This window comes from Callorhinchus milii, unplaced genomic scaffold, assembly GCF_018977255.1.
Source record: "Callorhinchus milii isolate IMCB2004 unplaced genomic scaffold, IMCB_Cmil_1.0 Scaffold1, whole genome shotgun sequence".
In the NCBI taxonomy this organism is placed as follows: domain Eukaryota; kingdom Metazoa; phylum Chordata; class Chondrichthyes; order Chimaeriformes; family Callorhinchidae; genus Callorhinchus; species Callorhinchus milii.
The window spans coordinates 56,139,596-56,156,128 of NW_024704742.1; the positions used below are offsets into that span (position 1 = coordinate 56,139,596).

The window sequence follows — 16,533 nt, forward strand, 5'->3', positions numbered from 1 at the left end:
ACCCTGGAGTCATCTGCACTCCTACACCTCTGGCTCTCACTGACTGATCTCCTCTCCTCACTCTTCTTTCTCCACAACTCCCTCTACTCCATTCTGGACATCTTTCCCCCCCTCACCTCCCGAACTGCCTCATAATTCCCATAAATCCCCCTGGTACACCAGCCATCTCCATTCCCTCAAGGCACAAGTGCGAGCTGCCGAACGCGTCTGGACCAAATCCAAACTAACGGTCCATCGGCAAATTTGGCTTCACCGCAACCAAGACTTATCGCTGCGCTCTTGCCTCTGCCAAATCCTCCTTCTATGCCTAGGTTATCTTGGAGGCAAAGGACAACCCCAGGCTTCTCTTTTCCACCACAAACCATCTCCTCCGTCCACCTTCCCATACCTCGCCCATCCTCTCCTCAAACTCCAACTGTGAGGAGATGCTGAACTGCCTCGAACCTAAAATCGAGAGGATACATTCAGCCACCTCAGCCCCGTTCACAGCTACCCCCACATCAACTCTCCATCATGACTCAACCCCACCCATCCGCCCCTATACTCCTTCGACCCTATCTCTCCCTCCTCCCTTACCACGAATGTCCGCAAACTCAAACCCACCACCTGCTCCCTCTATCCCTCCCCACCTCTCTCCTCATCTCCCAGCTCCAACTTCTGGCCCCTCTCCTGTCCGATGTCATCAACCTCTCCTTGTCCACCGGTTCAGTTCCCATCCCCCTAAAAACAGCCGTCATCACCCCCATCTTGAAAAAACCTTCCCTGGACCCATCTCTCCTCTCCAGCTACTGCCCCATCTCTAACCTCCCATTCCTCTCCAAGGCCCTGGCACGAGTCGTTGCGTCCCAGCTCCGCTCCTTTTTTTCTCACCATTTCCTCTTTGAACCCCTCCAATCCGGCTTCCGCGCTGCCCACAGCACGGAAACAGCCCTGGTCAAAGTCACTAATGACATTCATCTGTGACCAGGGCTCCCTCTGCCTCCTTGTCCTCCTCGACCTCTCTGCCACCCTCGACACTGTTGACCACTCCATCCTCATACACCGCCTCTCCTCTTTACTTAATCTTCGCAGACGTGCCCTTGCCTGGTTCGATTCCTATCTCTTTCACCGTCTCCTCTTTGTTGCCTCTAACGGTTTCTCCTCCAGACCCTGCACTGTCATATCTGGCGTCCCCCAGGGCTCTGTCCTTGGCCCTCTCTTCTTTAATATCTAAATGTTCCCCCTTGGTGACATCACCTGCACACTTCCGTTAACTTCCATATGTATGCGGATGACACCCAAATCTATCTTTCTGCCTTCACCCTCAACTCCAGGACTACTGCTGTCCTGACATCTGTCGGACATCAAGTCCTGGATGAGGGCAAATTTCCTACAGTCGAATGTGAACAAGACTGAGGCCTTCCTGATTGGCTCACGCCAGCGCCTCAGCACCTCAGGCTGTGGCAGCATCAACCTCCATGGTTGCACACTTCAACTCACCAAGCCAGTCAGGAACCTCGGTGTCTTGTTCGACCCTCAACTGTCTTTTCTCCCCTACATTCAAGCCATGACCCTCTCTGCCTTCCCTCACCTCCGTAACATCACCCGACTCCACCACTACCTCACCCCTCAGGCCGCTGAAACTCTTGTTCATGTCTTCATCACCTCCAGGCTCGACTATGCAAACGCCCTGCTTGTCGGCCTTCCCAACTCCTCCCTCCACAGGCTGCAGATAATGCAGAACTCTGCAGCTCGTGTCCTCTCCCGCACCAAACTCCGTGACCCTCTCCCCCATTCTTGCCGGACTCCATTAGCTCCCTATCCTTCAGAGGATGCACTTCAAGATCCTGGTCCTCACATACAAAGCCCTCCATGGCCTTTCCTCACGCTACCTCTGCGACCTCCTAACCCCCTACCAACCCTCCCCCTCCCTCCGCTCGGCCATCTCTGGCCTGCTCCACGTTCCCCGACCCACCCGCCCCACCATTGGTGAGAGAGTCTTCAGCCACTCTGCCCCCAACCTCTGGAATTCCATCCCCCAGTCACTCCGCCTGACCCCCTCCTTAGTCTCCTTCAAGTCCCGCCTCAAGACCCTCCTCTTCAACCATGCCATCGGCCACCACCCTTCCCTTCCCCTGCCTCCCCCCCCCCCCCCCCCCCCGACCCCAGCTCGGGCCTGAAATGCTGTACTCTGACCAGCGCCTTGGGACATCCCCCCGAGGTGAAAGGTTCTATACAAATGTAATTTTGTTGTTGTTGTTCTCACAAAACCCTTTATTTATAATTCAATACAATACAAATTTGCATTTATATAATAATAATCTTTGCATTTGCTATTATGCCTTTTCACATTGCCGAAATCTCAAAGCGCTTCACAGGATATACTGTAATTGGAGTGATTGTGTATTTTGTGGATGAAATACGACAACCAATGGTGCACAGCAATATCCTGCAAATAACCATGAAGTGAGTGACCAATTTTATTTGGGACATTTGTTGCTCAGGACACCGGGATATTGTGCCTTTCACATCAGGAGAAGATGAAAGTTGATAGTCCTGACTTGGCACCTGAGTTGAGGATTGGAGTTGAGTGGGGTGGGGTGGAGTAAGGAAAGATGACCAAAGACGCTGTTGAAGAAGAAAGTCTTGAGACAGAATTTTAAAGAGGTGAGGGAGGGTATGAGTCAGAGGAACTCCGGAATGGGATACAGGTGGGATATTGAGGGGAGTATGCAATGTTTAATGTGATGATTATCACTAGTAATAATAATCATACTCCATTCTGCAATATTCCCATAGTAGAGTAAAAGTGATTTCAAATACCAATCATCCACGATCATAGAGAGACTTTGTACATTTTTGTGTTCTTTAAATTGTTAACACAATTTAGTGATGGAATTGGTTCAAGGAGTCCCATAGTATAGTGGTTAGTTCGCTCGACTCAGAAATGAAAGAACCTCGGTTTGACTCCTGGGCGGGTCGAAATCTTAGGCAAGCTCCCTTACGCCTCCTTCCTCTGTTTACCTAGCAGTAAATAAGAACCCAGTTGTTAGTCGATTGGCAGATCGCTTTCCGGGGGTAATAATCCTTAAAAACAATTAATCACAGTCCTGTTTATGGGACACTGCTGTGCGCAGTTGGCTGCCATGTTTCACCCACAAAATACACAGTCAATCCACTTTACAGTATATTCTATGAATAGATGGGTCAATGACTTGACTATATCAAATGCAAGTATTATTATTATTATTAAATAACTTAAGGCTGGGAGGTGCAGCCCTGTTTCTCTAAATCCTGGCTAACTGTCATTCCTGTGCCTGGAGATAAGTAGTCACATAAGCCAGGAACATAAGATGTGCCTAGATTGATATGTTTGCTCTACCAGTGTTGCTGTGTTAGAGAATTAAACTATATTAACACAGGATTAAAGCAAATGGGCAATAATACAGTTGTAAAAAGGCTGGCTCAGCCTGTAAGCCCGGCTCAGCTGGTAGCACTCTTGCCTGTGAGTAAGAAGGTTGAGGGTTCAAGCCTCACGTCGAAACTTGGAGCTCATTGTAAAGGGTGATATTCCAGTCCAGTGCTGGGGGTTATTGCATTGTCAGAGGTACCATCCTTTGGAGGACATGTTAAACTGAGGTTCCGTCTGCCTGAATTTCTTCTAATGTCCTGGCCAACAATCCCCCAAATAAAATTGATTATTCGGAGCTGCTTCTGGGTCATTAGAGTGTGCAAATTGACTACCCAAGTTACCTATAAGTTCACAGGCACTGCAATGTTCAATAATTGCTGTGTAGTGTTTCATGCTTCAACACGATAAGGATTTGCATGAAATGGAAGAGTTAAGATTATTATTATAGGAAGTTTTAAAAAAAAGCAATGAACAAATTCTGTTGAAAAACTCCTTCACTATTGAATTGGGGTTAAAAAAAAATGTTTTAAATATGTTATGGGAATACCTGAAAGTATTTGTAATAATAATTTCATGGAGAAATTCATATACATTCAGAAATAATCTTTATGCAAAGCTAAATGTACACAGCTTCCTTAAGAGGTCAGTTTTCTTGGCAGAAGTATTTGTCATCAGTTAATTCACGTTTATACAAGTTCAATGCTTGAATTAAAGGTTAACTGAATTAAAGATTAATACCCCCAAATACAAAAAGTGGTCCGAAGTTAAACCGAGACCCCATCTACCTGTTCAAGTGTATGTTAAAGATCCCATAGCACTATTCAAAAAAGGGTGTTTTTCCCAGTGGCCTGGCTAACAATCCTCCAAATACAATTAGTCACTCCTACTCCATGACTACTTGTGGAACATTGTTTGTTGTGCACAAATTGCCTGCTGCATTCGCCTACAAATACACAGTCACCAAACTTCACTTTCAGATATCTCAACGACATAATAAAACAGTATACAAATGCAAAGAATAAATATTGATCACAAGTCAAGTTAAAATTGTAATATGTAGTTTTGGCAGCCTGCTTCTGCAAGATATTAAAACATAGGAATGGTTCAAAATAAAGTAACATATTTGAATGAGACAGAAAGGGGACCTGATCCATGTATTTAGCTTTAACATTTTAAAAGTATTAGGTGGATCTAAAGATTAGAAGCTTCCCTCAGTACCACTGCCAAAACTAAAAAAATTGATGCTATGTCTATTGATTATTTGGGGGAAAAAAACTAGATCGATATCAGCTTGAAAAGGGAATAGAAATGTAGAGTACAATAGATTGCTGTGTAACCATATGATAACTATCTGCATGTCTACTCATGTGGAAGTGAAGTTGGACTGTGATGCTGGCAGCATTTTCTTGTCTCGCACATGCATATTATATATCGCAGAAGATAATTGTTGTGTTTCAAGTTCACATTTTTAGTTGTATCAACTTCAAAATGAGTGTTTGGTGGAGAGATCTGATCCTTTCAAGTACAGGATTAGAGCGATGCAGACAAACATACACAGGCGGATAGAGGAAGAGAGAGACAAATACACACACAAACAGTCTTGTGAAGTTCTGATATCTGCACTGGTTCCATATCTACAATTGGAGAGGCCCCAAATAATAGTATGGATATTTGGCTCTCTTCTTTAACGTATTTACAGACACAATGACTCCTGTGCTGCTAGACCTGAGGCCAAGGGGAAATGTTGACTGTGGAAGGAGACTATCGGAGAATAGTAGAGAAGTTGGTATGTTGGTGTGGTGTCCATTGGGTTAAAGGAAATGTCTGTGCAAATCTTTCCTCAGAAAATAGTCTGTGAAAGCAATGGGTTTGATGTGAGAAATGACATGTTCTCACTCCATCCTTTTTATGTTCTTGTATTGAACGAGCTGTTGCAGCAACCAAAGGATCCAATATGGAATGTAGATTGACACACAGACAGGCATTTCATCTTTATTAGTATAGATAGATTATTATATAGAATTATATACATAAGGGGAGCGAGAGGGCCTAAACCCCAGCCCCGGGTGAGACCCCGACACGAGCCCAGGCTTCACCCTCCCCGGCTAGTTGCTGCTCGGCCGTGGCCTGGAGGAATCCGGAAACCCTGTGGCCTTACCTAGCCAACTATCACCCGCCACCGGCCCAACTCCGACGTGGCCCAGCCCAGCCCAGGGCGGCCCAGGAAAAGCAGCCGAACAACTGCCGTCAAATGCTGCTCGAGGCAACTTTCACCTCACCACCGCCATCTAGTTCCTGCCTCTTGGCTTCGTCTGAATGCATGTGTGCTGCATGCATGCTCTGTGCTGCACAATGCCACAATGCCACTGGGAGTTGGTGCGGCCACCAGGTGTAATTGCAATATTCATGTAACTGCCATACATGTGTGATAAGCCTTTTTTTAATATAGCTCATCAATGATGGGAGATCCCTGAGAAAATTATACCCACGACAATCCCCCATGCAAGAGCTTTCCGATGTGGTATAAATCATGTCTCTACGTCGATCGGTTATTGAGTTCTTAGCGGACACAATAACCCCTGAATTTGTGCAGAAGGGTTCCAGGACCCTACCCCTGTGAAGGGCACTATATAAATGCAAGTTGTTGTTCCATCCTGTTGGGTAGTATGCTCTTAGATGGAGAAGCAGTGGGAAGCTTGTCAGGCAGTGCTCTCAATGGCAAGCTATGCGGATTTAAACTCCAACAGTACGCTAACACACACACTGGGCTCCCCAAGCATTGGTTCTTGCGAACCCTTATTTAATACTCACTGGAATTAGGCAAGAGGAATGTGCCTCTCCAGCAAGAGAGTATGAATTCCAGACACAAGGACATTTCTATCTGTAGGGGGCATATGCGCACAGAACTCTCAGTCTGATTTTGATACTCTTACGCAGTGCTGGCCCTCCAAACATTTGCACTAATCTAGGTAGGGCCATGTTCGATTGGTGGTGTGTTTCCAGAAATTCAACCAAGAACACTTATTTTGTTGGCCGACCAAAATAATTGGGCACTACTACTCTAGTGATAGATTTCTGCATGTGTCAGACACCGGCTGACCCAAAAAATAAATTGCTATCTAATTTAAAATTAATAAGAAGATATATATTTATTGAAAGGTTGAAATGTAATGCTTCACAATTTGGTGTGATCGCATCCAATGCAATATAAACGCTGCAGCATGGAAATAGACAAACATTGTAAATTATTTTGGATTACCTATGACTTCTACCTAATACTTCTCTGGATATTGCACATAATCTAACAGAAAATGTATTTGAAAATTAAATGAATTCATAATAATTCCTGCAGTTGATATAGCACCTTAACACATCGTCAAGATGTCTCAAAACATTTCACAGGATTTTACAGTAAAGGGTAGTGACTGTGTATTTTATAGGTGAATTTGTGATCTATTTACATTTCCTAATAATCAGTTATTTCTGTAGCAAAATATAGCAGAAAAACTTTCAGCGATTTCTTTCTCATTCATCCATTCAATTTCTCAACAAGCCTTTACAGTTCAGCTTTATGGCTGCATTTGCGCGGATGTGTTGAGCTATCCCCAGCATCAGACAAAGACAAGCATCAGTTTGGCAAGTTTTCTAAAAAAAATCAGCTTATCTCAAAACGCAACGTGTCTTCATTGCCCAGTGACACATTAGTTCAGCCCACAGCCTCAGAACTATTTATTCTGCCATGTTATTCACTCAGGCACACAAGCTTCCCTAATGCATCTATGCCACACATAGCTGAGAGGCAATGTATGTCTGTTTACATTTTATTGATAATAATTAATATTATGATAATCCTTGTATTTGGTGTAGCATCTTTTACGTCATAAAGATGAATCAAAGCACTTCACGGGATAAAGTTAAACTGCAGAAACTGTATTTTTGAGGTGTATGTATATTAAAACTCAAAGTATAAAGATTATACAGGGGTATGGGGAAAGAAAATGGGGCCAAATGGCTTTTTTCTGTGCGCTATGTTTCTATATTTCTATGAAACCAAACTACTGAGAGACCCTAGCTTCAAAGTTAAGCCTGCATTTCAGAATTTATCAAATTTTGCATGTTTTAAAATACTAAGAACACAGAGTAAATGTAAACCCGGATGGAATATTTGTTTCTGCAATCCAAATCCAGCTCAGGATCAAACGTCATAGCTCTCACAATTTAGATGTTTGTCAACATAAACAGCATACAGACTTACAACAAATCCTCTCTCCTCCCACGACCACATGCATGCAGCTCTCAATGCCTGACTTATGAATCTGTCCATACACAAATATTTTCATGGAATATTTGCATGGATGCATATTGCATAACTCATCAAAAAATCATATTACCCAGTACATATCTTCATGTTTATTTCTTTTTAAAAGGTAGGTTGTGTAGCAGTCGTCTGCCTACAAAATACACAATGTCTGCACTTTAACTTTATCCTGTGAAGTGCTTTGATTCATCCTGATGACGTAAAAGGTGCTATACCAAATTCAAGGATTATTATAATATTAATTATTATTATCAATAAAATGTAAACAGACGTATATCGCCTCTCAGCTATGTGTGGCATAGATGCATCAGGGAAGTCTGTGTGCACTAATATACATACACCTCAAAAAATGTCTCTAATCTTTTGGGTTCCTTTACAGTCCTTGCTCTCTGAATGTATTCAAAACTCTTAAGCATGGTAATGCTTTTCTGCATGTGTCAGACACTCAGCTGACCAAAACAAAAAACGTATATGTATAGATTAAAGCCCCAAAAAAGCTTTTACGTATCTTAAAAGATTGAAGACAATAGGATTTCAGAAATAACCATGTTTTCATTTTTTGTAAGAGTTTGCCTACAAAATACAGAGTTACTGCACTTAACAGTAAATCCTGTGAAGCGCCTTTCAATGTCTTCCTGACATTAACAGTATTATATCAAATGCAAGATTATTGTTATTGAGTTGCATCTATCAAATGTGCTGATGCACCTTCAATCTACTCCATATAGCCCCCATTCAGATGCTGTTTTTCTCCATCACCGCATTGTCCATCTCTGATCCTAGTTCACACCTATTACCACTGGAACCTCATCCACACCCTTGTCACCTCCTGCCTTGATTTCTCAAACATACTCCTCACTGGTCTGCCCAGTTCCATCATCCACAAAATACAGCTGCTGCAAAACTCTTCCTCTATCAGTAGCCATGTCTTCAGCCACAAGAGCTACAATCGCTGGAACTCCCTGCCTTAATCCCTCCATTTTGTCCTGTCTTTATCTGTTTTTAAATCCCACCTGAAGACCTACCTCTACAACCACGCCTATGGTCACCTCTCCCTTCTCCCTTGCTTGGCATCCATCCTCTGCACTGTAATGTGCTCTGAGATGCTATCCTATGTGTATATAAATGCAAGACATTGTTGATTTTGTTATCAGATCATTGTTACTGAAATTTGTTTAAAATTACAGTTTTGCTTTAACTTGCAGAGTTATAACTGAAATGCATGGTAATTATTAGGCAAAAGTTAATGTGGAATGCTTACACATCTTTCTCTTTTTTTTGAACAGGAAATATATTTGTGGTCAGCCTGGCGGTTGCAGATCTAGTTGTGGCAATCTACCCATACCCAATGGTCTTGACATCAATATTTCATAACGGCTGGAATTTGGGCTACATGCACTGCCAAATCAGCGGTTTCCTGATGGGTCTGAGCGTGATCGGATCAATTTTCAATATCACCGGCATAGCCATCAATCGATATTGTTACATCTGCCACAGCCTCAAATATGACAAGTTTTACAGTGACAAGAACTCCCTGTGCTTCGTGATCCTCATCTGGGCCCTGACGTTTATAGCCATTGTCCCAAATTTGTTTGTAGAATCACTGCAGTATGACCCAAGAATCTACTCCTGCACATTTGTGCAGTCCGTGAGCTCTGCTTACACTATCTCAGTGGTATTCTTTCATTTCATCCTGCCCATTGGCATCGTCACCTTCTGCTACTTGAGGATATGGATCCTCGTAATACAAGTCAGAAGACGGGTGAAGCCAGACACAAGGCCTAAAATCAAGCCTCATGATTTACGGAACTTTGTGACAATGTTTGTGGTGTTTGTGCTCTTTGCAGTCTGTTGGGCTCCTCTTAACTTTATTGGTCTAGCTGTGGCTGTCAATCCAGACACCATTGCCCCAAGGATTCCAGAATGGCTATTTGTAGCCAGTTACTTCATGGCATACTTCAACAGCTGCCTTAATGCGATCATCTATGGACTTTTGAACCAGAATTTCAGGAGAGAGTACAAACGAATTATAATCTCAGTGTGCACCGCAAGGATTTTCTTTCCAGAGAGTTCTAATGATGCACCCGACAGAAATAAAAGCAAACCTTCTCCTCAAATGACCAACAACAATCAAGTGAAAGTGGATTCTGTCTGAATGATTTATGCATTCACTCCAGTGTGCCAAACAATAAAACAAAATAAAACAATATAGAACCAATGTAAAACATATATTATAACTGATGGAAATATCAATATATGTTAAACCTATGTTTTCATATATAAAACTTGTTACTTTAAGGTATAAAGGATGACACAAAGATTTATTTGCATGTCAGCGCATAAGAATATTAGCGCTTACACGAGCAACACATGTAGTTTACTCATGTGGCATTTTCACACAGAAATAAAAGTTTTTTTCAATAATTAATAAGCTCGAATCAACTGCTTGATGCACAGTAGCAGACGACAGTAATAGTAATGAAAATGTTCAGAGCAGAAAGGGTGACACTAAAGAAAGAGACTACACATTATTTCAGCTTCAACTGACAAACTTAATTCATCTGGGTATCTGAGATCCACCAGTTAAAATTGCCTTATAGTGTTTCTTCCTTTGAGATTAGTCACAAATATGCTAAGATCAGATATTGGGTACCACAGATTTTATAATGCAACACTTGAAAGAGAAGCTTGGCAATGCATAATCATTTTGCATTTGAATTTCAGAATGACAAAACAAATGTAAATAGTATATTCAGAGCTTGAAATGTACCCCAAATATACAAATATATAACAAATATACAAGTATATCATTTTTTGAGAAACTCAAGCCCATTTGCTTTTCAGAAAGGGAAGGAGTATTTTAGAATGATTGACCATTTCAAAAGAGTAAAAATTAAGCATGTGATATGATCGCAAGTGTTATTATCATACACTACATTTTGCCCCATATGTATTTTATTGGAATAGCAAATAAGAGTTTATTAGCATAACATTCAGTATCTTTAAATTGAGACAGGTGTTACAGAGATTTGTAATAAGAATCCTCCATTAGCTTGGATAGGGTGCATGCTCTACTTTTATATTAAAATTAATTTAATTTTGCCAGTGGTATTTTTACAGTATTTAGTACAATTGTTTTGATTTTAGTGTAAGGACAAAGATTTGTGAAATTCTACATTGCTTGTATCTGCACCTAAATTTGAATTATCAAGAATGCACAAGACAAATAGGGGGCACGAGTGACCATTAGACCACATGTGAAACAAATACGTTTCGAAAAGAGAAGGGAGCTTATCCTGGTGTCATGGCCAACAATCCCCCAAATAAAATTGGTCTTTCACTTCATAGCTTTTTCTGCATAAAATATCTGCTGCCTTCACTTACAAAAACACAATCATTACACTTTACAGTAAATCCTGAGGCATCCTCTTGACTTGAAAGGCCCTGCATCAAATGCAAGGATTATTGCTGTTATTAGTTTCAAATTTTGGAGTTAGTTCTCAAAAGAAAAGAAATGGATTTTTGATCAAGGGCAAGGTATGTGACCAGGGTAGTGCCACACTGAGCTCTTAGCATTTTAACACTTGGAGGATTTTATCTCAATATACAATTGTTCGCTAATATCTCAATTGTATTTCTGATAACTGCATTTTTGTAAATAAATGTTTCAAATTACTTGCCAACGCAACATATTCCTAACATGTTGTTTTTCCAAGAAAATATAATGAAAATAAAGTGTATTGACTTTCATTTAAAAGTAATTCAGTTACACTAATAAGTGAAATTGACATCCGTATACTATGCAACCCAGAATATATATTCCCAAATGGATCACGGTACATTTAACATGTGTAATTCATGCTTTTTTAAAAAAAATTACACCATAATATATCTTTTTATTTCAAAATCACCAAACAAATGATTATATCATATTTCAAAGTCTTGTTGTTAAACAAATCAATAAAATTGCTCTTATTCTTTAAGTGTTTCAGTGGTGTTCACCTAATGTCAATGATATTGTTAAAGTGTTATTTTATAGGATAATTTGGGAGTTCATTTAGCTTTAAAAAATTCAAGTGTACACAAGCCATAGGGTTGCTTAACTGAAATCTGGACTCTAATGCTTGGCATACCCAGAATCAATTCGTACATACTGATGCTTGTAGGGTTAATTTGCACCCAATATTCCTCAATTCAAAATTCAGTTTATTTCACACATCAGCCTATCTCACATTTCCTATTCAGAAATATTCAGAAATATTGCAGATATGTACAGAAGAGAGGGTGAAAACGAGGAATAGCTACAGTTCTGTTTTGGTGGATTTTAAAGATTCCATGGTACTCTTTGAAAACAGAAGAGAGTTTCTCCTGATGTTTCTTCTGGCTACTAGAATTCAAATAAAATGTAATCATTCACTCCATGGCTGTTTGTGGCACATTGCTGTGCTCAAATTGATATATCAAATGCAAACAACAAACAAACAAAATTACATTTGTATAGCGCCTTTCACGTCGGGAGGATGTCCCAAATGCAAGGATTATTATTATTACACAAGATAGAAAATATTTAGTTTTCCATCTTGGCCTCCTTTAGTAACAACGAATGTTTGTGCCAGAGAGAAATAAGAGCAAACACATTGGTGTAAATTCATATAAGGGTTACTCCTCTTGGCCCATTCATGTCTTTTCAGAGAATTTGCACGTTGCTGTGTATAAATTTGCTGCTGAGTTCGCCTACCAAATCACAGACACTACACTTTTCAGTAAATACTGTAAAGCACTTTGAGCCGTCTTTCTGACAGAAATGTGCAATATCAAACGCAAGGTTTATTGTAATTCATGGCTTCACGATTTATTCTTTCAACTGTTTATCTCAACTTGAATAACTCAAAAGCAACTCTAAGATGCATTTAAAAGACCATCTTACCATGGTATTTTCATTTCCAATAGTTGGCTCATAAACAAACATCTTCACGAAAGATTTTTGAATCATGTTTTGTGCAGAAACTTGCCTGGGGCAGGGAAGCTATGATGTAGGTGTGCTTTGAACTACAAAACTTGGGTTTGAAATCAACATGGCTTAAGCGATTAGAATAAACTATTATTTCTCCCAAAGGGAGCAGTGAAAAATGAAGCATTTGAGATTGACTTAACATACTCCTTCAAATAAAATGTGGAGAACAACAAGGTTTGGATTGAATAGAAAGGTCATACGTTTTGGTGTACACAGATTGAGAGAATTAAATGATGTACAGGATCCAGACACTGAGGTTAATTCTACCTTAGTTACAATAACTAGGTTATGTCCACCTAGATTTATGCCCACTTTATTCGAAGGGACATAAACCTTAGACTTTGCAATGCTTCTCTTCTAACCTGGTTGACGTGAGTCCCTATTTCAAAGGTGACTCAACCAAGTCAGAGTCACACACAGACAGGTATTCCCAGTTAACCTCAATACCTGGTAACTGTAATGTTTAATTGAAGTCTGCTCACATTAGTAGACCTACAACTACCCTCTGAACATAACATAACATAACATAACATAACATAACATAACATAACATGTAGGAGCAGGAGTAGGCCATTCGGCCCTTCGGGCGTGCCCCGCCATTCAATTATGGCTGATCTTCTAATCTAACTCCAGCTAATACCATAACCCTGCCTTATCCTCATATTCCTTAATCCCTTTTGCAATAAGAAATCTATCCATCTCAGTCTTGAATATGTTCAAGGACTGAGTGTCAACAGCCCTTTCGGGTAGCGAGTTCCATGCATTCACCACCCTTTGAGTGAAGAAGTTCTTCCTCAACTCAATGTGAAAGGGCTGGACTCTGATTTTAAGGTTGTGACCCGTGGTTTTAGTTTCTCCAACCAGGGGAAACAATAATAATAATAATAATAATCCTTGCATTTGGTATAGCGCTTTTCACGTCGGGAGGACGTCCCAAAGCGCTTCACAGAACACACTGTAAAGTGAATTGACTGTATATTTGTGGGCGAACGCGGCAGCCAATTGCGCACAGCAATGTCCCACAAACAGTCGTAGATTGAAAATGACCAATTTAATTATTGTTTTTTTTTTTTGGAGGGATTATTATTAGGCGTGTGGAGTAAGGAAACTTGCCCAAGGTTTCGCCCTCTGCCTGGAATTGAACTCAGGTCTCTCACTTGCAAAGCGAGTGCTCTAACCACTGAGCTACAGGACTCCACAATCTCCCACTATCTACTCTGTCATGCCCTTTGATGATCTTATAGGTTTATAGGTCTTATAGGTTTCTATATTGCTCTGAGTTGACTCCAAAGGATCCTGACAGTGTTGTGATTAGGTGCCACTTTGATGAAACTTTGGCCAGAAGCATGGATTGCCCCTGCACTTCCATTTGCTATGCAGATTCCTACCAATACAAGCTGTGCAGATCTTGCTTGGAGCAAGCTCTACTAGGCTGTACCAAAGCCGTGAGAATTCCCAGAAAATCTGGGTGGTGGTGAAGGATGCCCATTGCTGTGTCGAGAGGATGTCCCAATGTGGTGGACTTTCAAGGGTTTGCACGCAAGCTGGCGGTTGGAATCAAGAGGGGTGGAGGGCAAGAGGGTGAGGGAATGACTGAAGGTATGGTCAAAGTGGAAGGTATTGAGATGGATCTTGAAGGAGGCGAGGGAAAGAGAGAAAGGCTAAAGGCCTAACCACCAGTGGAGGGGCGGGAAGGGTGGTGAACATGGAGCAGACCAGTGCCTGCTGAGTGGAGGGAGCAAAATTGCCATTTACAACTCTAAACCTATGTCCTCTTGTTTTGTTGTTTGGTGCATCCTAAACTATTGTTCTGAGTTTACTTTTTCAATCCGATTTAAAACCTTACACACCTCATCCCCTCTGAGCTGTCTTTTCTCCAGACTGCAAAGCCTGACCATGTGTGAACATTGGTCATTGCTGACAGCCTATGTTTCTGGATAAAGCTGCATTCAGCTGCTGTAAATCTATATGGCCTAAAATCTGGTTTCAAGCAGGGAAACAAAGATGCAACAATTGAAAATTGCCACTGCTATATTTGCTGTGAGCCATTCAGCCTGTTTTATAGATTTATGCATTCACCTCTATGTAATGCTGGCTAGGTAATCAGATAAGGGTGAATACATGCCTTTAAGTACACTTCCAATTCTTACACCATATAAAAACAGAACTGTGCACCAATAACTAAAATAAATTATTTACACTGTGTTTTAAAATACTTAATACAAACATGTTTAACATTTGGGATTATTTATTCTTAAAGTTACGGAGAATAATCTTGTTAACCACTAGCATTGACAATCTAATCAGTTTATTTTGCTCCCAGCAGTGGTACACATTTCTATTTGAAATATTCTTAAACAAGCAAGTTTAGGCTCTGGACTGCAAGCCTATCCTTGTATATAATTAAGAACAATTCCTGCCAAAAGAACAATAATTGGACAGTACCAAAGCAGTTAAGCCAATTCACCCCTGCACATTCACATCTCCTGCAGCTATTATCAATGCCCTTGCTTGCCTGCTTCTCCAGGCAAGCAACGGCATTTTTTTCTGATGGATGCATTTTAAATTGAACTAATTTCACTGCACTATTTATGTATTTCAAATGCTGTATTACCAAAATATTTTTCCATATAATTACTTCTATCCCATTGTAATGCATAGGTGACAACTTGGCTCAATTATCAGCAATCTCACCTCTGAGTCAGAAGATAATGTATTGAAGTCCCAGATTGGGACTTTGAACTCATAGTTCAGACTGATCATGCATTGCAGTGATTGGGGAGGCACTGCATTGTCAGAGGTGCTGTCCTTTGGATGAGATGTTAAATGGAGGTCCCATCTATCTGTTCAGGTGGATGTTCAAAGTTATTGCACTAGAGGTTGACAGGTAGTTTTCTGGTGATGCAACGTGCACCCCCACCAGGGTCTGTAAACCTATCACCCCCATCCTTGCCCGGATCCACTGGCTCTCCATTCCCCACATGATAGAGTTCCTTGTGGTTACTTTCAAAGCCCTCCATGGCCTTACTCCTCCCTACCTCTGTGACCTGTTAACTCCATACAGAGCTGTCTGCTCCCACTGCTCAGTGGACTCTGGCATGCTCCATGTCCCCCATCAGCGTGGGCCTTTAACCTTTCTTTATCCACCCTTTGGAACACCATCCCACAGTGCCTTCACCTCACCCCCTCTTTGGCCTCCTTCAAGACACGTCTCAAGACCGTGTCTTCATCACCCTCCTGCCCCCACACTCCCTGGCCTGCAAACCTCCAGATCCCAACCTCCAGCTCAGTTGCACATCCTTGACTGTCCAGCACCTTGAGATGTCCTCCCGACACGAAAGGCGATATACAAATGTAATTTGTTGTTGCTGTTGACCAAAGGAAATGTTGCCTGCAAGGAATCTGAAGGTGACAGGATACCCCAAATTCCATTTCAATACTTTTTCTGGTCAGCAGGATCACTCTGTGCTCAAGCCTTGGTAACTTCGTCCCCTTGCATGGTAATTATGGCATGTGACCTTGTAAAGCTTGTGACCTTGTAGAGGGGGCCCCTTGCATGTTGGATGGTAACTGAACTGATTCCCACTCGCTGTTTCTAGGGAAGATGTATGCCTCCACCGGATTAAATAATGCTACTGAACCAATGCTCAAAATCCCCAAACTGACATTAATTTTCTACATTTCAATAACATAATTTCACACTGTCATCTCTTAAAGCATTATCCACCCCCCAAAAAAAAGTATTTTTCATTTCATATCTGTCAAGGCAGCAGGACAAGATGTCGTTCCCAAAATTCAGTGTTGTGAGAA

At 41.3% G+C, this 16,533-nt stretch overlaps 1 protein-coding gene across 1 annotated transcript in view; it reads left to right on the forward strand.

Moving 5' to 3' along the window:
- Positions 1 to 9,887, forward strand: part of mtnr1aa (melatonin receptor 1A a) — a 38,747-nt gene extending 28,860 nt beyond the window's left edge. Inside the window, exon 2 of the mRNA XM_042336848.1 lies at positions 8,996 to 9,887. Within this exon, the coding sequence (XP_042192782.1) occupies positions 8,996 to 9,864 (869 nt within the window). The 3' untranslated portion in view covers positions 9,865 to 9,887. The remainder of the gene's footprint in view (positions 1 to 8,995) is intronic.
- The last annotated feature ends 6,646 nt before the right edge of the window (positions 9,888 to 16,533 follow it).